Raw genomic sequence first — 27,496 nt, 5'->3', positions numbered from 1 at the left:
GGGCCTATACCACACCTTAGCCCCCCAAAATTTCACAGGCAGAAAGGAGCTAAGGAAGCTTTTCAATCCTGAAATAGGACAAACTCTCCAATCCCTGTATCAGGTTTGCCTATAGAATATGGACAAAGAGGGCAGCCCGGGTGGCTCAGCAGTTTAGCACTGCCTTCAGCCCAGGGTATGATTCTGGAGACCCAGGATCGAGTCCTGTGTCGGGCTCCCTGCATGGAGCCTGCTTCTCCCTCTGCCTGTGTCTTTGCCTCTCTGTGTGTGTGTGTGTGTGTGTGTGTGTGTGTGTGTCTCCCATGAATAAATAGATAAAATCTAAAAAAAAAAGAATATGGACAAAGAACCACCTCCAGAAGAAGGTGGCTTCTAGTCAGAAGCCACAGAGGACACTGGATGGGAGAGCTTATTCCAGGTAGCTTATCCCACACAGCAGGCTGGGAGACTAATAAAGGAGCTTACCCCACTGCCAGGGCTGAACAGCCTTACAACACCTGCCTGGCAGACTGCATCACTGCTGTGGACCAGTGACTGGGGAGTCTTTGAGCCATATTCCCTGTCCCCTTTTAATGGGAGTGTTTAGTCAGCCTGTTGCCTGCCCCACCTTTGTCTGTCATGCATGTGTGTGTGTATGCATGCATATCTATGTGTGTGCATGTTTATGGCTGGTGGGGTGTGTGTGGATAAATCACCTTTCTAGTTTATAGGCCACTCCATTCCCAGCTTCCCCATCTCAGAAAATAGCATTACCATTTATCCTTGGGCTTAGACTAAAGAGAGGCTTTTAGAAATTTTTCTCTTTTTTTCTCAAATTGTTCATCCGCTTATCTGCAGACCTGTCAGTTTTACTGGCAAACTGAATCCAGAATCTGATCACCTCTCACCACGTCCATTCCTACCTCCCAGTTCTAAGTCATCCTGATGTCTCACCTGGATTACTCCAAGAGCCTTCTAATTGGTACCCTTCTATCCTCCTCACTTTCCAGATTATCTTCCCCAAAGAAACCTGAGCAATCATCTCAATGTGAGGTCATGTGAATCCTCTCCCATGACTTCCCTCAGATCTAAAACTCAAAGTCCCTGCCCTCCCACTTTTCCAAGTTCTTTTCCCTTTGTCCTCTCTACTTCTCTACTCTCACCTTGGGGATCCCCCTCTCCCTGTGGCAGTCTGCGTGATCCAGGTTTTCATTTCATCACTATCTCTGCTCAGATAGCCCTGCCTCAAAGAGACCCAACGGCTCTTTATTTTTCTTTGTAGCTCACACTGCCACCTGACATTCTATGGAATATTAAGGGAGTTTTATTTTGTTTACGGACATATACCTAACTCCAAAACACAGCCTGGAACATGATGAGTGTTTGACAAATACTCATAATGTGAATGAATATCTTGTTTGCTGCCACGTACCGCCATCAACAAGTGTTACAAAGCAAGTGCTATTAGGGTGTAGGATAGAATGGACCCAGTTCTTCCTGGGGCAGTAAGTGAAAGCCTCCTAGTGGAGCTGGCTTCACACATGCTCAACCTGTGCCGTACGGGGCTTTGCACTTAAAGGGATCTGTTCTTGGTTTATTTATTTATTTATTTTAAAGATTTTATCTATTCATGAAAGACACACAGAGAGAGGCAGAGACACAGGCAGAGGGAGAAGCCGGCTCCCCACAGGAAGCACGATGTGGGACTCGATTCTGGGACTCTGGGATCATGCCCTGAGCCAAAGGCAGATGCTCAACTACTGAGCCACCCAGGCATCCCTGTTCTCGTTTTAATGCTCTGCTGTTGGTATCTCAAAATTCTTAATAATTTTGAACAAGAAGCCTTGCATCCTTTTAATTGTGATATAATTCACACACCATACAATTCATCATTTTAAAGTATATAATTTAGTGCTTTTTAGTATGTTCACAATGTTGTGTAGCCATCACCACTATCAATTTCAGGACCTTTCCATCTCCCCCAAAAGAAACCCCATACCCATTAGTAGTCATTCTCCATTTCCCACTTGCCCCCATAGCTATACATATATATATCTAAATTTGCCTATTTTGGACATTTCATATAGGTGAAATCAAATATATGTGACCTCTTGTGTCAGGCTTCTTTTGTTTCCTATGTTTTAAGGTTCGTCCATTCTGTAGCATGTATAAGTACTCCATTCCTTTTTCTGGCTCAAGACTATTCCTTGGTATCCATATAGACCACAGTTTGTTTGCTGATTCAACAGGTACTGGATCTTTGGGTTGTTTCTACTTTTTGGCTCTCATGAATAATATGTTCATGTGACTGTATGTTTTCATTTTTCTTGGGTATCTACCTAGGTGTGGGATTGCTGAGTCATATTGTTACTCTATGTTTAATTTTCTGAGAAACTGCCAAGCTGTTTGCCACAGAGGCTACACCATTTTATATCCTTCCAGCAATGTATGGGGGCACCAGTTTCTCTACACCCTCCCAACGCTTATTTTCTGTTTTTAATAGCATGTTATTTTTCAATGCCAGCCATCCTAGAGGATTTGTAGTATATTTATTACATTTGGTTTTGCATTTCCTTAAGGACTAAAGATGTTGAGTATCTTTTCATGTGCCTATTGGACATTTGTATATCTTCTTTAAAGAAATGTCTATTCAGATCCTTTGAAGGGCACCTGGGTGGCTCAGTCAGTTAAGCTCAGGGTCCCAGGATCGAGGGATCCCTCGATCAGCGGGAAGCCTGCTTCTCCCTCTCTGTCTGCTACTCCCCTTGCTTGTGTGCACTCTCTCTCTCTCTCTGTCAAATAAATGAATAAAATCTTTTTTAAAAAACCCCTTAAACCCTTTGATTGTTTTTTTATTTGTTTTTCTTTTGTCTCTTAATTGTTGAGTCATAATACTTCTTTATATATTCTGGATATTAGAATCATATAAAATATATAATTTGCAAATACTTTCTCCCATTTTATGGGTTGTCATTTTACTTTCTTGAGAGTGTCCTTTGAAGCAAAAGAATTTTGAATTTTGATGAAGTCCAGTTTGTTTATTTAATTATTTTTGGTGGTTTTAGATTTAGGTCTAAGAAAACTTTCCCTAAATCAAGACACCCAGATTTATGCTGCTGTCTCCTTCTAAGAATTTTGTAGCTTTCAGTTCTTACATTTAGGTCTTTGATCCATTTTGAATTAACTTTTGTATATGGTGTGAGGCTGATGTCTGTATTCATTTTTCATTTGTGGATATATGGTTCAATCAGCACCATTTGTTGAAAAGATTAATCTTTCCTCATTGAATTACCTTGGTATCCTTGTCAAAAAGCAACTGAGCATAGATGCATGGATTTAGTTTTGGACACTTACTTCTATTGCATTGATGTGTATGTCTGTTCTTATGGCATACTTCAGTGTCTTGATTATGGTAGATTTGTAATGAGTTTTAAAACTGCGAAGTGTGAGTCCTCCAGTTACATTCTTATTTCTTGGTATTATTTTGGCTATTTTGGGTCCCTTGCATTTCCATCCAAATTTTAGGGTCAGCTTGTCAATTTCTGAAAAATTGGCAATTAGAATTTTAATAGGAATTAAGTTGAATCTGCATGTCAATTTCAGGAATATTGTTATTCCAATCTGTAAACATGAAATGTCTTTCTATTTATATAAGTTTTTAATTTATTTCAACAATGTTTTGTAATTATTGTGTCTTGCACATTTGTTATTTTTTTCTAAGTATTTTATTCCTTGATGCTATTGTCAATGAAATTATTTTCCTAATTTCATTTTCAGGTGGTTCCTAGCTAGTATATAGAAATACTACTAATTTTATATTGGTTTTTTTTTTTATGTCATGCATCCTTCTGCACTCCTTTCTTACCTATAATACTGTAAGTGTGTGTATTTCTCAGGAATTTTTATATACATGACCATGTCATCTCCAAATGGAGATAGTTTTAATTCTTCTTTTCCTTCTGGATGTCTTTTATTTCACTTTCTTAACAATTTCCCTGGCTCTGAATTTTTGTGTTGTATCGAGCCCTACAAATTATGTAGCTGGTCCTACCTCATAAAGGAGAATACAGATGACCTGAGTATTAAAGGATAAGTAGGAGTTCCCCAGCCTGTGAGGGGGAGGAGAGAGAACGCTATTTGCAGTATCACAAATAGATTGTGGATCTCAAAGTGATTGAGTGTAGCAGGTATGTGGAGGGCAAATGAGGAATGAAGGAAACAGTTTGGAGAGGCAGTAGGGATGGTGACTTATTAAAGCACTTTAATTTTATTCTGTGATTTTTTTTTTTTGCCTGGATGCTATCATATTTGATATACAATAGCAAAAAATGGAATGAGGGGAAATGAGACTAGAAATTGGGGCAGGGAGAGCAATTCCTGGATTACATATTTGAGACAATGAATCTAAATCTTGCTGGTTTTACCTTGGAATAGCCATTTACTTGGTTTTGAAGACTTTTTCTTTCTTCTTTCATTATTTTTCTTAAATGAAAGGACCTTTAGGAATAGAAATAGAAACACTGAGCAAGGGATCCCTGGGTGGCGCAACGGTTTGGTGCCTGCCTTTGGCCAAGGGCGCGATCCTGGAGACCCGGGATCGATTCCCATGTCGGGCTCCTGGTGCATGGAGCCTGCTTCTCCCTCTGCCTGTGTCTCTGCCTCTCTCTCTCTCTCTGTGTGACTATCATAAAAAAAAAAAAAAAAAAAAAAAAACCACTGAGCAACTATTTCAGAGTTATGGTAACACCAGTAATGGGGTTTACAATATATGTTTTGTTGCTTATGAAAAATATATTTTCATATTTATGATAGCCCCATTAATTGAAATTAATGACCTTCTATATGGTAAAGAAAAATGAGGACTAGAAGATTTCATTAGTAAATTCAGTAATAGAATTAGTAACTCTAGGATGTGTTGTATTTGCAAATTACGAACTACCCTTATCCATATTAGACATTACCTGACATATTAACAAAGTCAAAGATATTCCTTTTCTTCCTTCCCCCTTTCTCCCTTCTTTTCTTTTTCCTATCCACTCATCTCCCTTTCCTTTTTCATTTTTACATTTATCAATTAGTTAATTCCTCAAAATTTATTTAGGACCTAAGAGGCTGAACTAGATCTGTAACACATTCCTTGTCCAAAGTAAAGCAAGGCAGCCATATTCCAAAATAGAGTGTGACGTGTCATTTATACCCTTCCTTCAACATCTAAATTTATTGAATGACCATCTGTCACAGCCGCCATCACTGAGGCCTTCATTAAGATGAGCTTATAGCATCTGTTACGTACATGATGGTGTTTAATAAATACTGCGTTGTTGTGTTAGTTTAGCCTGGAATGGATTGAAAGAACTAGAGTGAGAATTAGTGACTAAGTTTCCAGAACCAAAGAACCAAAGAACAAAACCCACTAGATCCCATAAGGGTCAGACAAACTGCTGCTTCTATCTGATCACATATAGTTATAAATTCCTAGTCAATTCCCTAGATTCATGGATCTGGAAAGTGATGAGCCATTTAGGGGAAGCTCCCCTATCTTCCTTCAAATTATGTAACACTAAATCCATGTTATTAAACAAATGATTCTAACTCTTTTCTTTCCTTGCCTTTATTGGATTTCAAAGTTCAGTACACATTCAAATTATTCAGTTTTGATATCACTTTTATGATCAAATGTCCTACTTTTGAAATGGAAAGCTCAGTTGGCCATGTTCCCTGTTAAGTTTAAGAAGCTTTTATCATTTAAATAAATTAAACCTTCCAGCATGGGCTCTGCAGAACATAATGAAGCACAGAGAAGAAAAGCTTAAATGAAATAAACCTCTTTGCTGGTAGAAACAGTACAGGCTATTGTGCATTCTGCCAATGAATGTGTGTCTGGAATCATAGCCTGATTCATGATTTTTCTTTTTTTGATTTTGTCCTTAATTTTTGTGGTGTTCATCGGCAATTTGATTTGCCATTGGGCAAAAGATAGAGGCAGAGTACATCAAGGGCAAGGGTTCTAGGTTATTAATACTGAGAAAACCCCCAAATACTAGAGTTTTAAAAGCTGATTTATTGTCATGTTGAGAATTATGGATACATAGTTTTTTCTTTAACATTGTTTAATTCATATGTCATTCTAAGAGCACTCAGATCCTTTCACGTTTTCTAAAATAATTTCTTTGGAGGAATTAACTTTTTTTCTAGAGAAAAATATCATTTCTATGTGATATTTGTATAAAATCAATCTATATAACTTATGCATTTATTTGGCAATAAATGTTTTACTTTCTGTATGACACATTGCCCATGTAGGAATTAGCTCAATTATGAAAATGCTTATTGTTTGCAGATTCTTTCAATTGCCAAAAACTAGTGGCAAAATTTTTAAAAATCTAAATAAAAACATGCCCTTTTTCAAAATGAGAGAGGGAGACAAACCATAAGAGACTTAATCATAGGAAACAAACTGAGGGTTGGGGGGGAATGGAGTAACTGAGTGATGGACATTAAGAAGGGCACAGGATGTAATGAGCACTGGCTATTATATAAGACTGATGAATCACTGACCTCTACTTCTGAAACTAATAATACACTACACGTTAATTAATTGAATTTAAATAAAAAAAAATAAAGACCAAAAAAAAAAAAAAAAGCCACACAAACAAAAAAATGCTCTTTTAAAAGGGCTTAACTAAATAAAATTTATCCATCTTCCCATTCTGTTATTAAGTTGAATCATTTTATTACATGCATAATTAAAAAGTAAAAAGCACTTCTTTAAAAGAAGGATTCAGCAGAATATATTTGAGAATGTTCATGCTTGTAATGGTAATGTAGAATAATTACCATGCTATTTTTATGATGAAATGTAGTCTCCTTAGTAATAAAAATACATTGTTTTTTAAATTTGGAGTTTAGGGTCATAAAGTTATCTTTAAAACGGTGAGAACTTATAGAGAGGGCCTATTACATTTAATGTTTTTGGAAAACAGTGAGTTACTTTCATTAGGCACCCCTGCTGTTTTATTTTCTTGGTCTATAATGCATTCTTTATAACTTAAGACAGAACAAAAAGCTGTCATACTTCACATATATGACATGGTTCAGCTGGTAGTCATACCTCAGTAGATTAGTCCTAAACCTTGTAAACATGTTAAAATCATCTCTTCATTTTTTATTTCTTTGTTTTTAATTTCAGTGCTTATTACCTTGCATTAAGAAAGTGTGACATTGTCACCACCTGGAAAATAAGTCCTTAATGGATGTTATCGTATCCTTACAATGGAATCGAAGATAGGTTCTCATTCAAGTTTTTAAAAATTGATTTGTGGGTCCAAGGTTTAAACATGATTATATTTAGCCAGCATTTGTTAACTATCTACTTGTGTCCAGCAGTGGGCTAGGTGAAGGTGCCAGGAGGTAGATGATGTAGTGTTTGCCTCCAAATGCAGAAATAAGAGTAGACATTAATGATCAATTACAATAATACAGATAACTTTGATTTGTAGTTTAGAGAGTGAAGAATAGTTTTAAAAAAGTAGCAAATCAAAAACAAAACAAAACAAAACAAAAAGTAGCAAATCTTCCTGTTTGTACTACAAATTTCTATTCCTAGACGTATCACAAACTTTGCTGAATATATGAAGAGGTTACTGAATTAACTAATAACATTTACTTATTAAGGACTTTCAGTGTAACACTGTTGTAGAGACTAAAGATAAAGCATGTAACAAAAGAGACAAAAATCTCTGCTGCCATAAACAAATGAATCTAGGTAGTAGTGGGATGAAGAATGGTTTTAGAACCCAGGGAAAATTATACCTTTTGACCCCCACCCCCTATTTTTGGTAAAGGTAATATATTTAATATAAGTAGAAGCAAGTTAGAAGAAAACACAAGAGCTGCCTTGAAGAGAGCAAGAAGCTACAAAATGGCAGCTTGTGTTTCAAAGGGATATAGAGTAAAGCAAGCCTACTGGCTTTGCTTTTAAGAATGAGGGGAGCTTAGAGGCTGGCTCCCCCAACACCCTCCCCAGCTATCAATTATTCAGCAAGCACAAAGCTGTGGTCCTTTCTTCAACTCACTGCTTCAAGGATGGTTCTCCATGGCAAATGTTCTATGGAGGGTTATCTGTTGGATGTGAAACTGCTGTATCACTCCCTATTTTACCCGACTCAAGTATCCACATCTTTGTGGGGCCCAGGAGGAAGTGTCAAAATTCCCTTACAGAGCTGCAGTAGAGTGTAATGGTGACAACTGTTTGCAATCTGACTTCTTGGATTTATCCTGGCCACTTACTCCATGGTGGCCTGAGGCAAACCACTTAAATTCTCTGTACCTCAGTTTGTTCTTCCGTTACATGAGAATGATAGGACCTCTATATCAAGGAGTAGTTATGACAATTAAATGAGATAATACATGTGTGGAAGTGACCCTTTGCTGTATGCAAACTTTTAATAACTATTTTTCAATAAGTTATAATTTCCATTCTATAGCCAAAAGAAGTAAAATAAATTACATCTCACTCATTAAACTCCATCTAACCCAGTAATTTTGTAAAAGTTACCTCTGGCTTAGAAGCCTGGTTATGGTAAGTAGTTGATCAAATCCAAGTATTACTGTTTTCCTTTTGGCTCTAGCTCAAATTCTGTAGCTTGAATAAGAAATTTCTTCATGATCCTCTCTTCCCAGCCCTCCCTCTTTACCTGCTTCTGCTTTCACTGGGCTTATGATTGCCTATGGGCCTGTTGCTAAGGGAAGGGAGGTCTACTTCACACCCAGGGCTTGTCTGTGAGATCTGGAGGGCTTGTAGTCACTCCTCAAAATGTTGGCCTTCAAGCTGGCTACATCCAACTACTGGGCACTATTTATTGTGTGGCATATATAATGGTCTGAAATGCCCTGCTAGCAGGTATCCTACAGAGTGTGATAAATTCTCCTACCTCATGGTGAACCTTTGCCTCATCTGGCTTCTATGGGGCTGATGTCGCAATTGTCTACGTTCCGTAGCTCTTGGGCCCGTGGGAATCCTAGCCATGTCTATCCAGGCACACAAGAAGTGCTAGTAGAAACAAAGAGGAGAACCTTTCCCTTCTAAAGAGGGTGTGTGCTCTTTCAGCATGCTTTGTTGACTCCAGAAAGTAAACAACATGGATCCTGCCGCTCTGCAAACTCCACATAAGTCAGGGCCTGTCTCAATGTTCCCAAGTGCCTCTAAAGCTCCAGGGGCTATGTCTAGTATCACCTCATCTTCTGTCCCGCTAGAGTGGGGAGATGGAAGGAAAGGAGCAATGTGCAGCACTTAGGATTCTAAGATCCCAAACCTCTATTCTTTCTCTTTCTCAATTCCTTTTATATCTTCATGGTGGCAAAATATGCCAACCCAGTTCTATCTTATTCATCCCCTGATGCAGACTGGCAGCCTGGCTCTGTGACCGGATTCCCTTTGTACTAGGTAGTTTGGCATTTGGAGTCTCTGTTCTCAGCTTGATAGTAGCAGTCCAGACACCTTTGTTTGTTCTTGGTTTGTGGGGAGGGGCCAGATGGTGGTTAGGGAAGCTGCAAAAGGCTTATTTGATTGATGTTTTACATGGACTTCAATCATTAAGCAATCTAAACTTGCTAAGCACCTAATAATTGTAAGCAATCATTAGCCATTGTATTGAAATTATAAAACATAAAGCTCTAGCTTAAGATACTAACAAATTCTCAGTTCCAGGGACACCAAATATTTTATTTTAATTTCTAAAAACTGTGAACTTCACACAGCAGTGCACATGGACACTACAGAGATAGTAATATTTTTGTCTATTTTATACCAGTAGTGTTGCCAAATTTAGCAAACAAGAATACAGGACATGCAGTTACATTTAAATTTCAAGTAAGCAACAAATATGCTTTAAAGTATAAATATGTCCCATTCAGATAAATAATGTCTGATGTTTCTGTATAAGTAGTATGTCTGAAATATTGCATGGATGTCCTGCATTTTATCTAACATTCTTATCTGCCAATCACCTGCCTTCCATCATTGAGAGTTTGAAATAGATATTTTTATTGCAAATGTAAAGGTGACTCTCAGTTACTACATTGCACCAAGGCTAAGGAACTACATTTAGAAAAACAAACAGAAATGTCAGAATTGAGTAGAAAGGAGGACATGGCCAGTCATTTGTCCCCTCATGTCAGTTCCTAAAACAGAATTAAGTACCTTTTCAATGAAAATGGATGGAATAGGAATATGATATCTGTGTTTTCCAGGTTTGGATCTGTCTCATCCAAAAAGAGTGTTAATATCTTGAAGTCTCAGCATAAGCTCTGTTTACTTAGGACAGCATGAGGAACACGTCAACCCTTTGAAAAACTTCTAATTAAACTGCTGAAGCTTTGATATCAGACTTTCAGATTAGTATTACATCATTTAAAAAGATCCAATTTCACGTGCCACTAGAGAGGGAAAAATATGCTGGTCTTTATAGACAGTTATTGAATTTAGAGAATATTTATTTTAAAATACAAATCATTACCACTTGATAAGCTGTATTTAGGGCATCAATTTCAATTTAGAGATTGCTCTTAAAGAATTGCTATTCCCTGACTTTTTTGTTAACAGTGACCATAACTAGTATTGGTTTCTAGTAATAAATCGATGTTTGTATGTTACTCTGGAAGATGTTGAATCTTTAAGAGGTGATGGAAATGGTTTCAAATAGAAAGTGTTTTATGAGCGTTCAATGGAAAGAACCAACATATTTTGAGTGTCTTTTATATGCCATATACTTCACATATATCTCCAATCTAACCAATAAGTTAATGAGAGAGGGTGATGAGGTAAGTAATTTTTCCAGCCTCAGAAAATTATCTGGTTCTGAGAGTACTGTATCTAATACAACTCTCTTCTGAATTTTCCTTACAGTCTTCACCTGCAGTTATTTCGTTCTTCAGAGGGAGTCTGAGCAAAAAAATCTCACACTCATTAAATTCACTTCTAACTCTGATAATATTAGTGGTAATTTCTTACATAAGTGAACACATTTACTTCTCTTGATGGAGTTTTAAGTTCTTCCCAGTATTATTTTCAAAAGACATTTTAAGTGGAATTTATGCATACTTACTTGTGGTTACCTATCTATGTATTTAATTCTATAGTTAAAATATACTCTCCAAATACAAAACAAAAAACAAAAACTAATTCAAAGGATACCTGCACCCGTTAGTCGCAACATTATTTTGAATAGCCAAATTATGGAAGCAACCCGAGTGTCCATCGGTAGATAAATGGATAAAGACAGTGTGGTGTAAATAATACGATGAAATATTATTGAGCCATAAAAAAGAATATCTTTCTATTTACAACAACATCAGTGGACCTAGCAGATATAATGCTAAGTGAAATAAGTTGGTCTGAGAAAGACAAATATCATATGATTTCACTCATATGGAATTTAAGAAACAAAACGAATAAAGGAAAAAAAAGGAGAGGGACAGAGAGACAAACCAAGAAACAGACTTAACTACAGAGAACAAACTCATGGTGACAGAGAGGAGGATGGGTTAACTAGCAGATGGGGATTAAGGAGTGCATTTGTGATGAGCACCGTTTGATGGATGGAAGTGTTGGATCACTATATTGCACACCTGAAACTAAAAGAACATTGTATGTTAACAATACTGGAATTAAAAAACTTAATTAAAAAAAAAAGCCTCTGGAAATACGCACAGAAAACTATTAACAATACTTAGTTCTGAGGCAACAAATTGAAGTCTGAATGGGAGAAACACTTATTTTACACTGAAATTGTTTATAAGATTTCAAAGGGTGAAAAGTATATAGGTTGCAAAAATGGTAAGAGAAAAACAGATACTAACAATAATAAACGATCTTAAAGAATATTGAAATTTGAAGAGCCCAATCTCCCACCCTATCATAGTATTACTTGGACAGCATCCTTACTTCTGTTTGGCGATTTGAATGGTGTGAAGTTCATGGGTTTTCAAGACAATATATTCAATGAATAGACAGCAGTTTGAAATGAAGTATATATTGAGCTGATATTTTACTTACAGATCTTAGTTCTGCCCTCTGGAGCCACATAAATAAGTATAAATCTGTCACCCGAGACAGCTGCTGTGTTAGTAGACCGTCTAATGATTTGGTACTTTTGCAGCCTTGAACTCCTAATTTGACCCCTAAGCGGAGGAAGTTATCAAAAATGGCATTGAATATATTCGTATATGAAAGGAACACATGCAACACATAGCGATGTGTTACAAGGAAATCTAATGTATTTCCTCACACATGTATGCATGCACACACATGTGCACATTATACGCCTAATATACTAACATGCATATTTATAGATCTTCAATTAAATGGGAACATAAACTGGGAAGCAAGGACCTCTCTGGAGCCGTCTCTCCGCTACATTCCCCCTTCCCTACCCAAGGGGCTAGGACGACGTTAAGCTAAGGAAGCTCAGTCAGTGCTCCTAGGGTGGGTTTTCAGGATGTTGCATCTGTTGAGCTGCGTGGGGCTATATTCTCCCTTCAGGAAGGACCTTACCCGGCTCCGGGCTTCCTCAGTGGATCAGCGCTTACCCGGCCTCCTGTCACACAATGCCAAGTCCCTCTGTCTTTATAATCATGCTCTGAACATCTCTCTCTCCCCCTCCACAGATCATTTTCCGAAAAATCAGTGACGTGAAGAAAGAGGAAGAGGAGCGCCTCAGGCAGAAGAACGAGGTCACCCTCAGCATCCCCGTGGACCACCCGGTGCGGAAGCTCTTCCAGAAGTTCAAGCAGCAGAAGGAGCTGCGGAACCAGGGCTCCACGCCGAGCGAGCCCGAGCGCAACCAGCTCCAGGTAGAGAGCCGCTCCCTGCAGAACGGGGCCTCCATCACGGGCACCAGCGTGGTCACCGTGTCGCAGATCACACCCATCCAGACATCCCTGGCCTACGTGAAAGCCAGTGAGGCCCTCAAGCAGAACAACCGCGATGCCATGGAACTCAAGCCCAACGGCGGGGCTGACCCCAAATGTCTCAAGGTCAACAGCCCGATAAGGATGAAGAATGGAAATGGGAGGGGGTGGCTGCGACTCAAGAATAACATGGGGGCCCACGAGGAGAAAAAGGAAGACTGGAATAACGTCACGAAAGCGGAGTCCATGGGGCTATTGTCAGAGGACCCCAAGGGCAGCGACTCCGAGAACAGCGTTACCAAAAACCCGTTAAGGAAAACAGATTCTTGCGACAGCGGGATTACAAAAAGTGACCTTCGTTTGGATAAGGCCGGAGAGGCCCGAAGTCCGCTAGAGCACAGCCCGATTCAGGCGGATGCCAAGCACCCCTTTTACCCCATCCCAGAGCAGGCCTTACAAACCACGCTGCAGGAAGTCAAGCACGAACTCAAAGAGGACATTCAGCTGCTAAGCTGCAGAATGACTGCCCTGGAAAAGCAGGTGGCAGAAATTTTAAAAATACTCTCGGAAAAAAGCGTGCCCCAGACCTCTTCTCCCAAATCCCAAATGCCACTCCAAGTACCTCCCCAGATACCGTGTCAGGATATTTTTAGCGTTTCAAGGCCGGAGTCACCTGAATCTGACAAAGATGAAATCCACTTTTAATATATATAGATATATATATGTATATACATATATATTTGTTAATATATTAAAAACAGTATATACATCTATATACATATGTGTATATACAGTATATACATATATATATTTTCACTCGCTTTCAATATGATGAACATAATATGGATTTTGATATGTAAATATTGCATGTCCAGCTGGATTCTGGCCTGCCAAAGAAGATGACTATTTAAAAACATAGGTATTGCTTGTATATTATGCAGTTGACTGCATGCACACTTTACATTTATTTATAATCTCTATTCTAATATAAAAAAAAGGTATGATTTTTGTTAACCAAGGCAATGTAATATTTGAAGAATCAGGGTCCAACCTGCCAATGTTGCCATGACAAATTTGATCTCAGGCTGAGTCTATCCAGTTGTCATTTTCTCACTGTTCTGTTAAATTAAAATTATAGATTAATGCCAAGGGAGAGTTCAACCTTTTAGACTGTTGGCACCATTTTATAATCTCTTTTCATAGGATATTTTTCCGTAACTTAGTGTTAGGTTATTTTCCCCAACAGGCAGTGTTTGCTCCATCTAAATGATCGTTTTGTTACCTAAATCAGATAGCAGTGTGGGATATTGAGAACGTATTGCTATGAGTTTTGTGCATGAATTGCATTTTTGCTCAACTATACCTCTCCTTTTTCAACACTATACTTAGATAGTAATCATTAACTCTTATGTAAGGAAATCCCTACTCCCTCCGTCTTGGAGAACAGCTGCCATCTTATAAGCTGATTTTATCAACCCCATAAATATGAAACTATTAATATAGTATATATTATTATAGAAAAACTGCACCACAGGGTAAAAGGGCCTTTTAACAATTCACGTTAGTGATGCTGGTTTTCCAATTGTGATGAGTGTTCTAAATTTGTGTTTCTAAAACCCATCCAAAGGCAAAGTTGAAAGGCTCTTGGCAAAGAAACAAACAAAACACATTCAAGTAATTTTATCAAAATTTTAACTCTAACAATATAAAATAAAGAATGTACACAGACAAGTTTTTGCAGCGTATCTGTAATTTAGGATGAAACACAGGTACAGAATTGTTCACACATGATTCTCAATGTTTATAGGGATCACACACAAAACATGGTTAGAAAAAACTCTAAGACGTAGATATTAAGTTGCTGAGTTCAGAAAACTGCTTTTCTATCATTGTATTCTGGTTACAATTTTCTAAAGCTTTTTGCACACAGTTCTACTGCAAGACTTCTGCTGAGTTGATACAATAGACTACTGTGGCTCAGGCAGATCCATTTATGAAAGGGGGGTACTAAAGACTGAATTTCAGAGTCTTTTGAGTCATAAATCCTCTTCTTAGAAAGTGCCTATTATCAACTAAAAAACAAAAGTCACAAACAGTTGTGTATAGCTAGTCCCTTAAATGGTGTGTATTGAGAATAAAATACATGTTCATTTCTAAGAACTAAGAAAAATTTCTTTGTTTTGACTAAAATCTATTTTATGCAGTTGATCAAAGAGGCATACTTTTACACTGGTGCATGAATGACATTTAATTGTGGGAACAGGGAAGCTACTGTTTGCATCAAGTTGAAAATATATTCCAGTCATTTGTACATTATCAGACCATCTGTACATAGGCGTTAACAACATACACACAAGATGACAGCAAAATCAAAGGAGATATTTTGACCTACTGTTGCCATTTTTATGAGCTTTTCTAACTGTCTCCCAGCATCCCCAAACAGAGCCACCAGAACTGAAAGACAAGTCATCATAATCAGACTGGAGAAATGCAGAACAAAGTAATTTATAAAAACAATTGATAATTTAGAAGTTCTATTAGAGCTTCTTAACATGCCCACAAGATGTGCCTCTTTAATCCAGGAGTCTCAGAACAGGTGTTACGTGCCATGGCTTCCATTTCCCCTCTTGTGCCCACAACTTCCATTACTCAGCATGGAAGTTTTCAGGGGAGCACATCTCCATTCTATGCTACGACATCTACCTGCCACAGGCACAAGAAAATGAGGTAATCACAGTGTAAGGAATCAGCCTCAAAATCGAGACTTAAATTGCTTTCATGATGAGGATGGTACTTTTTTTTATTGACCTCTGACATTTATTGAATTTCAGGGTATTTTTCTATTTAACCATGTGTGAGACAAGCTTGGTTAAGCTTTTAAAGGTGAATGAATGGTAAAAAAATAATCGGCATACAGAAATGGTCAGTCTAACTTTAGCCACATGCTTCAAAAATAACCACGGATGTAAAGTTATATCTGAATGACTAAAACAGCAGGGCAATTTGAAGTTGCAACCCACGCCTTTGCTTATTAGTGGTGCAAATATTTGCTGTGTTCTGCCATTGACTCAATTGGCGTACAATATTATTGTTCAAATACATAGGGCAAGAAACATGGTTTTGAACTCCTCCAGGTTGTCTCAAAGGGGGAAAATGTATCAATTGCTTGTTTATGGTGCAGTTATCACAGTATTCTTTTCCAGTCACCTGTGCTCCTATGTGCATGACACGACGAGGTGCTGAATGCACTCTGCTGTTTTCAGCAGAAATGCATGTGTTCAGCCAACACTGTATATAGGTAGTCTTTTAGGTTCCCAGATTCTGCAATTCTTGCCAGTTGAACTTACTCAGATTTGAATGAAGGGTGAACACTTGCTTTAGTACGTGCAATAATGATATAGTCCTGTTCTGTGTTGCCTCAGCCAGCACATAGACAGTAGATTCTCTTTTGGGGGACCAGACGACTGCATGTTTTATTCTTACACTATATAGATGCTTTTGGTGCATCCAGAATAAAATTTTTATTATTATATTTCTGAACAACGTACTAATAGGAGTAAATAGATATGTATTTAAAATCCAAACATTTTCCAAAGCAACTTACATACCTTCAATATTTTTCTATGATAATAATAGAAGATCAGATGCTGTACCCTAGACAGGTGGTTGTAACGTAATAGGAAAAGTCAAACAATAACAGAAATGTGAGCTGTGCTTCGTAATGACAAGTTTTACCAGTCTGTATTAGGATATTATTGCACTAAATATGATCTAGTAGATAGAAGAGCTTATGATAAAGAGAAAATAGGCACACAAAAGGCAGATGACAATACCAAAGTTACTCATGTCCCACCACGATGACATAAATAGTACTTAGAATGGTTTGGGCATAGATGTTGAATAGAGACATACACTTCATTGTTAAAATGGAAAATGATTTTTTATGACACTGGGTCTCATCTCCCTTGTACAATTGTCCTAAGTACTCAGTTAAAAAAGATGTATGTAGATCAGAGCAAGAGAATTAGAAAATATGGGATTTTAAACGACTTTTAAAGATGACTATATACCCCTGGAGTTCCCTGCATGTTAATAGGAATATTAATATGACCACTAACAAAAATGCCGTTTTGAAAATTAATCTTAATGCAGCCCAAATGCAAATCACAGTTTCCTTTAAATTTAAGGAGATTTTGTTCTCCTGAGATCTGGCCCATTTGCTGTTCTATCTTAAATTACTAAATTCTTTTAGAAAACTTAAAAAAAAATTAGCCTTCAGAGCAGTGACTTTTTAAAGTGTGCAGTGGCTGGTACTAGTGAAATTATGTGTCACATTCCTAATGAATTCTACTACCTTGTATAATTTTTATCTTTTAAGCTATTTTATGTCTCTTTTCCAAAATTTTATGTAGGTTATGAGAAAATTTATCTAGAATGTACATATCATACATGGATAACTTTAAAATATGAATATTTTGTAATTATGTGAATGTTGTGTTTTAATATTTTGTTACATATAAGAATATTTCTCTTGTGGTCCTGATGGAAAGGGAGAGAAGAAAGAACAATCTTTTGGAAAACATCTTAGGATTAGTATCTGAGCTCCATCTTGGATTCTGAATCTAGCTTTGCCACAATTACATTGTAACTCTGGGCAAATTAACTGTTCTTTGGTGTGTCTGGGCTTCAATTTCCCCACCAATAAATAATAAAATGAAGATAAGAACTGTTCCATTCTTATATCAAGATGGTGTTAGGTCAGTGGGTAATCATCTTTCTTTCAAATGAAAATCACATTAAGATAAATTATTAATTTTTTCTTTCATTGAAGAGCTGCTGAGATGTACTCTCTATTTTTCTAGGGTTTAGAGGAGATTTCTCTGGTCAGAGATTGGTGGGAAAAGCACTGATGGCTAAATAATTATTAGTCACTGACATGTGAGCAAAAGGAAGTTGTCTGGGAATTTAGAACTACTAATTAAATAAACATGGAAAGACTGAAGTTCTTTTGAGATAAGAGAGAAAGAGAAAAAGACATGTAAATATTATGATTTTTGCTTATTTTATTTAATCATACTGCTCAGCAGAAATTCTCAATCTTGTGAGAAAGTTAAAAAAATCGTTGTGTACTCAAGATACAGAGTATCTTTCAAATTTTTGTATAAAAATAATCATGACTTATGATATATGGCTCCACTGGGCAGATGCTCTTAGAATTCTTAATTGTGAAAGAATCTTTTCCGATGGCAAACTGATTTTTCAATATGTATCTTGAACTAGGAAAAAAGGTCAAAAAAGGAAAACCATTTGAATTAAATTAAAAAAACATTCATGTTATTGTGTCCTAAATTAGAGTGTTCTAATTTAAAAAGTTATAATTATATGATTGGTAATATTGATAGCTCTAGGAAGCCACTTAATAATATGTAAACATTTTATTTTTGAAAATGAGATTCATTTTGTTAGTCTTTGTTCATTTTGCAAAGAGAGTCTTGTATCCTAAAAAATACACTCACATCTGCAGTCCCTTTGTGTAAAGAGCATAACAAGAGCACCTAGAAATAAGGAGGCAAATTGTACATACTATTAGAGACATTGAGATCTCTTATTGGGTTTTCTAATCTTGCTGTCATTATCAGAATTTTAAAGTTGTTATTACAAATTAGGAATTAGGCATTATTTTGAAAGCAGACACAATTTCTCAAGTTAAAGAAGGATTAGTTATAAATGCCTGATATATTTAAGAAACATTATGGGAGATTTAAGGGAATCCTTCATCATTGACCATGACTTTTTATTATCTATTCTAATATTTTTGACTTATTTGCTAAATAGTTGATAATGTTTATACTTGTATCCACTGTGATAGGCCATCCACTGTGATGGCATTCCAAATCACAGTTGTATTACATATGTATTCTACACATATGTAAATAAATATTTTCAACTTGCTCTCAGTGTAAACTTTGTACTTACACCCTACATGTCATACTTATACCCTACATCCTACATGCTCAGATAATAAAAACTCTTACAACTATGGAATGACATATATAATTTTTTTAGAGGATTGACACAGATCAACTTGACATTATAGGAAATGTTCTTATCTTGGTCCAGGAAAACAAACCAAGAGGCGATGTGTGTGGGGCTACACAACCAGAACAAAAACAAGAGTCAGGTTTTAAATAGGTTAGTAGTGCCAGGCTACATGAGCTCATGGGAAACCTAGTCAGGATTTCCATTTCCATCTTTGGAACAAATCTACACAGAGGAGCACAACAGTGGTCACAACAGTGGTCACAATTTAGATTTAAGTATGTCATTGGTAATGCTTAAGGGTGCATTAGATGGAGTCTGGTGAGTTTTTTATATAAGATTTTTTTCTCTTGTCTTAGCCTTACTGGTGTACATTGCTTTATCAACATTACTTTTATTGACTACTCTGTATAAGTATGTGCAACCATCTCTCTGAGAAGGATTGACTAAGTCTGGATCTTCCATTAGTCGTCCAAAAACAAAAAATGTGGAGGGGCAACAAAAATAGGGTTATTTGAATGGAAACAAAACCATAACATTCACGTTTCTGTAGTTATAGCTTATTTTTCTCACTGGCACATCATCAGGCAAAACAAAAGGACAAATGTGGATGCATTTCCAAGTGTCAAAGACTCCTAAACAATAAATAATGTGAATTTTTATTTTATTAAACCTAATTTTATTTTATTAAACCTAATTCAATCCTAGGACTTGAGCAAGTAATAAATTCAAACATATGTATGTTGCATACATTCTTTAGTATCATTTTCTCATCCTTAAGTAAATGAGTGCTTATGTGAGATGTTTCTAGTATCCATATATGAATTATGAAAAATTCACAGTTTTAACAATGAAGTCACAGAATGGTCTCAGTAAAAGAGACACGTGTTGGGGTTTTTCATGCCTTTTTCCTGTGAAATTTAGATCTGTGATAAAATATTTTCCCTAAATTTTATTTTCACATAATTTTTATCATTCACAAGCTTAATATTAATATTTGTACTACTTCATTTTGGCATTTACCACTCATCGTCACAGTGTCTATTAATTTTTCATGAATATACACGTTTTTTATCTCCTAGATTTTCCCCAACTTTTCTAATTTAAAATATTTCTAGAATAAGAAATTTAGATGCAACAAATAGTGACTTTACCAGTAATCCTATTCCTGGAAATGTGGGTTATTCTGTATGTTTATCATTTACAAATTAATAGACTTTTCTTAGGATAAAATACTCTGTATTTTGCTGGTTTTATTTTTCCATACTTGACACTTCTTCTCCAAAAACAACTAAAAAAAAAGAGAGAGAGGGAGGCTTAAAAATAAATTTTTTCTTTGTCCCTAGGTCTTTTTCTACATTGGAAATAATGAAGATAAACATTTATATAATTATAAATTTGATCTTTATTTTGTTTTTGTGATAAAGGACTTTAAGTTATAATTCTCACAATTTAAGTTATAATTTTCATATGTGGTAACATTTCCAAAAGTTATAGTGAAAATCAGTTTGGGGCCATAAAGTATGTAAAGATGAGAAGCACTAAAAAACAAAAAAACTGAATGTTCTTTATTAACAAAATAATAGAATTATGATGCCTAATTATATCAAACAAATCATGTTGTTAAATCATGTTAAATTTTACTAATAAGTTTAATCTTTGAAGCATTTTATATAAAATAATTGGTTCTCAACAATTCATTGAGGGCAGAAAATATCTCTTAACCAAGTCCAAAGGCCAGTGAAACACTATGGAATACTACTACCATGTCTTTCCTGTCCTCTACCACTCAAAACACTTGAGGGTGTGCACAAACATACATAACCAAACAAATCATCCTCTATATGGAGAAAAGCAGTTAACTTTTTCTTTTTTTGTTGAGTATTTAAATTTATTAAACTGTATGGTGAAGTTTGAGAGTGAGAAGTTACTAAAGAGAAAACAGGTAAACATTTATGCTGACATACTTATGTAGATAGTGCTAAAATTTATAGTTGGTCCTGCATTCTAATTAAAATTCTGAGTCATGTTATGTAGGAAAGGAACATATGAGCTAGAATTTTTTAATGCCTACTGTGCCAGATGTTGTAAGAGTATTGGTCTGTATTCTATCTTGAGATATTCTCTCTCTCGAATTTCATGATGGGATCTGTGTGTTGGCATGCTTTATGGTGGTCAAGACTGTTGAGATTTGGACTGGAAGTCAGAAAAATGATGAAAGCAAAGGATGAGAAGACTGAATGACCTCTATCTGCTTCTTTATCTTCAGGCTTAAAAGTTAAATAAGTTAATTTGGCTTGTGTTTATTGAGTGCTCATTCTTTGTTTATGCCGTGCTAAATATCCAGATTATCAAATTTAATTTTTGCAACAACTCTGTTAAGGAACAAAAAAAGGAACTTGTCAGGATAGCATAGTTCCTGAGTGCTAATGGTGAAATTCTAACAGAGGCACGCAGAGTTTAGAGAAATTTTTATAGAATACCAATGTTGCAAGGGCCATGTAGTCCAACCACAAATAACAAATCTTTCAAGACATGTAACTTAAAGGCTCCTGAAATTAAAATAACTTTTAAAAATTTCACTACGCAGTATAAAAGTAAATATTTGATTTTTCATGATAAGTCAGAGTAAATAACAGACATTGAAGTCGTAACTGTTAAAAGCACAAGGTGCTTCATCCCTGTAATGGGATTTTCCTTTACTTCTCCCAACAATTGAAAGGCATCTGTAAACGTAAATTGCCAAGTGTAGTAACAAGTAAGAGGCAAATTGGGGTCACTAATATTAATTGAATTAATATCAATTGATATTCAATTTCCAATTAATTTTTAACCTACAGAGATAATGCATGATAGTCAAGGAAAGCAAGAGACATTCAGGATTTTTTTCTATAATTTCTCTCCATTTTTAATATTGGAATTTGGATGAGACTCTGGAAAGATTTTTTTAAAAAATTTATCTTTTGATCCACTGAGTTTTAAGTGAATTATGCAGATATTTTTATTGATTACACTGATGTTGCCTTCTTGGCCAAACCACTATTAAATGCATTATCCAAATGAACCATTTTGATTTAGAATGGCAATTTGTATTATTTCCAAATTTAATAGGTCTGTTGTTTGTATATTTCTTTCAGAAAGTTTAAATAATTTTCTCTAATGAAAAATGTTAATTTTCTGAATGTGATTTATTTAACCTACCCTCTGAGATTTTTTTTTTTCCTAAGCTAATGTGTTGAGTGAGATAAGGAGAAGAAACAAGGTATTACAGCATTACACTCTGGGATCCTGAGTTCAAAACATCTTATTTCACTTTGGTGATAACAGAGCCAGAAGTAACCATGGGAAAGACCATTTCACTTTTTTCCTAGCAATTGTAGAGGACCCTAGTAATACTATCCAAAGCTCACTTTCATCCTTGACTATTATATTATCACTACATTATTATTTAAATGAGGTCATGACTTGTACTACATCTGAATGAAAGTACTTGGCCAGAGAACAACCTAGGAAAGAAATAGAAGACTAGGGCTAGCAGTTGCTTCCTCATCATAGATTTTCTGTGTGTGATGTTTTTAAATAGTTTTTATTTATTTTTTGAAATAACACATTGTTTTAACCACTGTTAGGATTTTAATGAAATATTCAGAAGCAGTTTGAAATCTTATCAAATGTTGGAGTTTAAAAAAAATAAATATGTTAGTGCTCCCCCACCAACCAAGTTTAGAACCTCTCTGGTCCTGACCTAGAATCCTGGTCAAAGGCACTTGGCTGAATGAACTCTATGTTATGGGGCAAAGCCAAAGGTTTTGGCCATTCTCTCCTTCACGCAGAATCACTGACTATGGAATGACCAGAACAGTCAAGGCCAAAATATCCACACTGTGCCTGAATATGCCAGACTGATTATTCATAGTACCTAATTTAAGTAATTCATCGTCAAACATTGTATCCTCCTTTTCTGCTAAATCATCTTTGATAAATGAAGGTGATCCCCTCCTTCTCTGTTGAGTCAGTGAAATTGGACTTTGTAACTAAAACAACAAAGATTATTGTTGATCACAGAGCTCTTAGTGTCTTGGATCCCTCATTGGCTCCTCAACTGCTTTCAACCTAAGTATGATAGGAAATATTCCTGCAGAGGCCAAGATTGACTAAACAGGAAGAATAGCAAACTACTCAAAATTGCAATATAGATCCATTTTGAATTCCATGTCAAAGGAAGTTTGATAGGCTTGAGTCTTTAATATTGGTATATTATGCCACAAACATGCATTGTCAGGTTATACAAAAACCACATGCACTTTCATTTAAAATTAAGATTATTTAATATATTCCTTATTTAGAAAAATAGCAGTAAGGATTATTTTGTGATCTCCATGGGAAAGTTTTAATGTTGTGATTCTTGAGATTTTTCAGAGGGTATAAACACAGTGTTCACTTAACATCTTGTTTTGGTGGGCAGCACAGGCATCTTCCACTGAGAAGTCGTCTTCCACCCTAGAACCCACTCACAATTAAATCAAGACAGAACATGCATTTCATATTAGGAACAGTATGATTATTACCACACTGAAATTGGAAACCAATCTATCTATCACTGAAACATTCACTGTAGTTTATGGAAAAAGCAGTGACTCCTAGAATTGCTTGGTATGCATCCAACACAAATCAAAATGTTCATATTTATGATATATTGAAAACTATGGATTTCTTTTTATTCTATGTTCTAGTGACTTTGTTTACTCCAGTTGCAGAATTTTGTAAATTATAATGCAAATTCCTCACTATAACACTAATATTACTATGAGAATTTACTTTTGCAAATTCATAAATGTCTTTGCCACTGAGACCATGTTGGTGGTAATCTGGGGTATTAAAAATGCCTCTACCTATAAAGGTTTATTTACTTCAGTTTCCAACAACTGATTCATGTATTGACCAAGGAAACAATGCAAAAAATTCATGTGATGTTTTTAACATAATTATGCTAAGCAATACTTGTTGGCTCTTTTAAAAATCCAATTCATGCTTAGCGGATCATTTCTTTCTACTTAAACAAAGGTACTGCAATGTGTAATATAGAAATTTTGTATGTACTATTAATCTATCACCTGATTGCTGAGAGAATGTGTGAACATATTTTAACTGTGACTTTAGGGTCAATTCTGGAATACGTGTGATCAAAATTTGATTGCTTTTGGGAAGTTTGTGGTGATTATCACTTTATTTAAAATTTATTCTCAAGAAATAGTCTTTTTAAAAAGTGAATTGGCAGGTGGAAGTTTCTAACCCAAAGAATTCTGGGTTTCAGCACAATAAACTGTATTTCATCAGGGAGGATTACTTTTTTTTTCATGCTTTATTTAAATGTGAATATTTTTTCATGATACAGAATAAAATGTGCATTTTTTGGAACTTGTTTGAATTGAGTCTTTGTTGAAAATTGTCATTTTGAATTTGGTTTAATAAATGAGAAGTTCTCCATTACAAAAATGTGAAGCTGTGGGTTCAGAGAAAATATTCTTTTAGCATATTAGCTTTAATAATGTTATTTTAAACTTCTGTAATATTTTTCCTCTAATAAATTACACTGTAATGGTATAAGCAATAAAATTAATGCCATATCAGAAGTTAAAATTTTAAACCCCTGAATTATATTTGTTTGAATTAAAAGATCTCTCTATTCCATTAAAGACAGATAGTGATAGGGGACGCCTGGGTGGCTCAGTGGTTGAGTCTGCCTTCAGCCCAGGGCATAATTGTGGGGTCCTGGGGTCGAGTCCCACATCGGGTTCCCTGCATGGAGCCTGCTTCTTCCTCTGCCTGTGTCTCTGCCTCTCTCTCTGTATGTCTCTCACGAATAAATAAAATCTTAAAAAAAAAGACAGTGATAAAACCTCAATAGAAGTTTGGGGAAAATTTTACTTTAAAATGGGATTTCTTTTAATGTTTCTTAATTCTATCAATCTATCAAAAATATAATTATCTCCCTAATATTAAGGATTTATCCCAGTCTGTGAGATTTAGAAGGATAAAGGCAGAATGTACATGGAAACATAGAATACTTCCATTATATATAAAAAAGAATACTTTCATTATTTGCAAAAATCCATAAATAGTTTGCCAGTAGCCCTTGTAAAAGGCGAGAGCTGGATATGTAATAAATGAAAGCTGTTACATGAGCCTGCATATTTTTTCTAATTAAAGAAACACAAGTTTAAGGTATACATTTTTTGGACCTCACTGAAGAGTTACTCATATCTACTGTTTCTCTGTGCAATATAGCATTTTGATTAGAGGACAACTAAATAAAACTTTGTCTTTGTTATGTGTGTATGGAAGTACATTTATAGAGCATATTCTAGAGTCAGCTCTTGTTTATAAAGGAGTCAAGGATATGATGATCACACTGAATTAAATGGATCAGTATACAAATTATCGGCAATTAACACCTTTTCTACTCTGCCTCCCCCCCCTTTCCTCACACACACACACACACACACACACACTTAGCAATCAGTTATAATCTATCTTTGTTAATTCTGTGACAACTATTGGAAAGATACCAACTTTCAAAACCTGATAAAATGTATTATAGTTTTGGATAAGTAAATACTCAAGTGCCAAAAACCAATAAGAGGAGGATGAGACAGACATTTCTGTCCAATGGGCTATTTTCTCCTGAGAGTGTGATGCAGAATAGAACATGCATTGACCCTCCAATATTCAGTCTTTTTTTTTTTAATTTTTATTTATTTATGATAGTCTCACAGAGAGAGAGAGAGGCAGAGACACAGGCAGAGGGAGAAGCAGGCTCCATGCACCGGGAGCCCGACGTGGGATTCGATCCCGGGTCTTCCAGGATCGCGCCCTGGGCCAAAGGCAGGCGCCAAAGCGCTGCACCACCCAGGGATCCCTATCTTCAGTCTTTTTGTTTCTGAGTGCTTCTACTCCCAACCAGCAGGGAAGGTTTTGCTTTCTATAAGATCACTGAAATCACACAGTTTGGCTATATCAGGTCAGATCCATTTTGTTTAATCTAAGCAAATCAGTACAGTGTGCTTTAACTGGATTAAATAACCATGTGCCCTGTGTGAAAAACCCAGAACTGACAGAGTGGAAGGGACTTTGGAAGTAAATCCACAGCATATCTACCTTGAGAAACAAAGAAACCAAGAATTGAAGAGGGTCTGTGGTTCTCCAGAATTCTATGTACAGTTGGTAGAGGTGCTGAGATTAAGATTCAGTTGTCTTGATTCCAGGTCCAGTGTTTCTTCCCCTGTATCACATTGCTATCATGTTTTCCACAGTGCGACACACACACACACACACACACACACACTTCAGTTAATGCTACTGAAGATATTGCTAGACTCATCTCTGGGTGTTGCTGAAAGGACAGTTGTGTGTCCCACTATGCTATTTACATTAATGTGCATGTCCTTTCTTTCAGGTTTTTTTAACCTAAGAAAATGGTATCTCATAAAAGGTGTACACTTCATGTGATACAAAGATTGTTATTTGGTGTCCTAAAATTATGATACTCTGTACACCTAAGAATTTTAGAATAAGAACTAAATGTATCATCAGTTTGTTGTATCTGGCTAAAGCTGCACATCTGGGTTAGAGTTGAGAAGACTGAAAAAAGACTGGTTGGAAGCAGAGCACCTCAGATCACTATGTAAGGAACAGAAACTGGAACTTCTGGGTCTCTTCTCTCCTGTGGGGCCATGTGGGTGCATCAGACATCTTTCATCTCATCTGATTCTACTGTCTTCTAGTGTCCAAGCTTAAGTCTTTGTGTGTGTATGTGTGCATGTGCTTGGGGTAGACAGTCCTTTTGGTTCTTAAAATCTACAGGGGCTCTTCGCATAAAAAGGCAAAATAAATGTCTATGATCATGGTTTACAAATAACAGTGTCCAATCTGGTACATGGTGGGTGGAGAAGTGCTAACATCTCACCTAGAGGCATTCAACGCATTAACAGATACTGCTTCATTGTATGATCTAGTGACCACATTTATCAAATTCAGCTGTACCCAATGTGTGGAACTTAGGGTTGTCTTGCACAACTGTGACAGAACTATCCTGTTCTAAAACCAACAAGATTCTGTTGAAATTCTTTATATTAGTGGTTTTGAGCTATTTAATTTATTGACTGGCAGGAATTCCTGCAACAATATCCAGGTTTACAGAGGGAAGAGTTTCAGCTCTCTCATGCCTTCTTTAAATTTCCATGGCCTCCACTCTTCACATCCTCCTGCCCAGATTTTAACAACTCAGGCAAGGAGAGAAGAGAACAGATTTTCAAAGTCCTTGTTCTTCTACTGCTGTACATATAGTCTGTCTTCTGTTCCTTTAATTTTCCACTGGAACATTCAGAAGAAACATTCTTCAGATGACCTGAACTGGTGGCTTTGTGGCTCACTGCCTGCTAAGGAAGAAAGGGAGGACTAAAGCAAGTCATCCAGCAATGGCCACTGAGGTCTCTGAAAGGTAGTCTTAGAGGAGGGACGGCAGAGAGGGGTTTTCCCTTTCAGCACATAAGCAGCAAATAAGACACTT

The 27,496-nt window shown here is 36.2% G+C and overlaps 1 protein-coding gene across 1 annotated transcript in view; it reads left to right on the top strand.

Annotated features, from left to right (window-relative positions):
- KCNH5 (potassium voltage-gated channel subfamily H member 5) overlaps nt 1-24,345 on the top strand; it is a 278,213-nt gene extending 253,868 nt beyond the window's left edge. Inside the window, exon 11 of the mRNA XM_072838864.1 lies at nt 12,646-24,345. Coding sequence (XP_072694965.1) covers nt 12,646-13,593 — 948 coding nt within the window. The 3' untranslated portion in view covers nt 13,594-24,345. The remainder of the gene's footprint in view (nt 1-12,645) is intronic.
- The last annotated feature ends 3,151 nt before the right edge of the window (nt 24,346-27,496 follow it).

The sequence above is a fragment of the Canis lupus genome, chromosome 9, assembly GCF_048164855.1.
Source record: "Canis lupus baileyi chromosome 9, mCanLup2.hap1, whole genome shotgun sequence".
Lineage (NCBI taxonomy): Eukaryota > Metazoa > Chordata > Mammalia > Carnivora > Canidae > Canis > Canis lupus.
The sequence above is the reverse complement of the archived record's forward strand: the minus strand, read 5'-3'. Positions and strand labels throughout refer to the sequence as shown.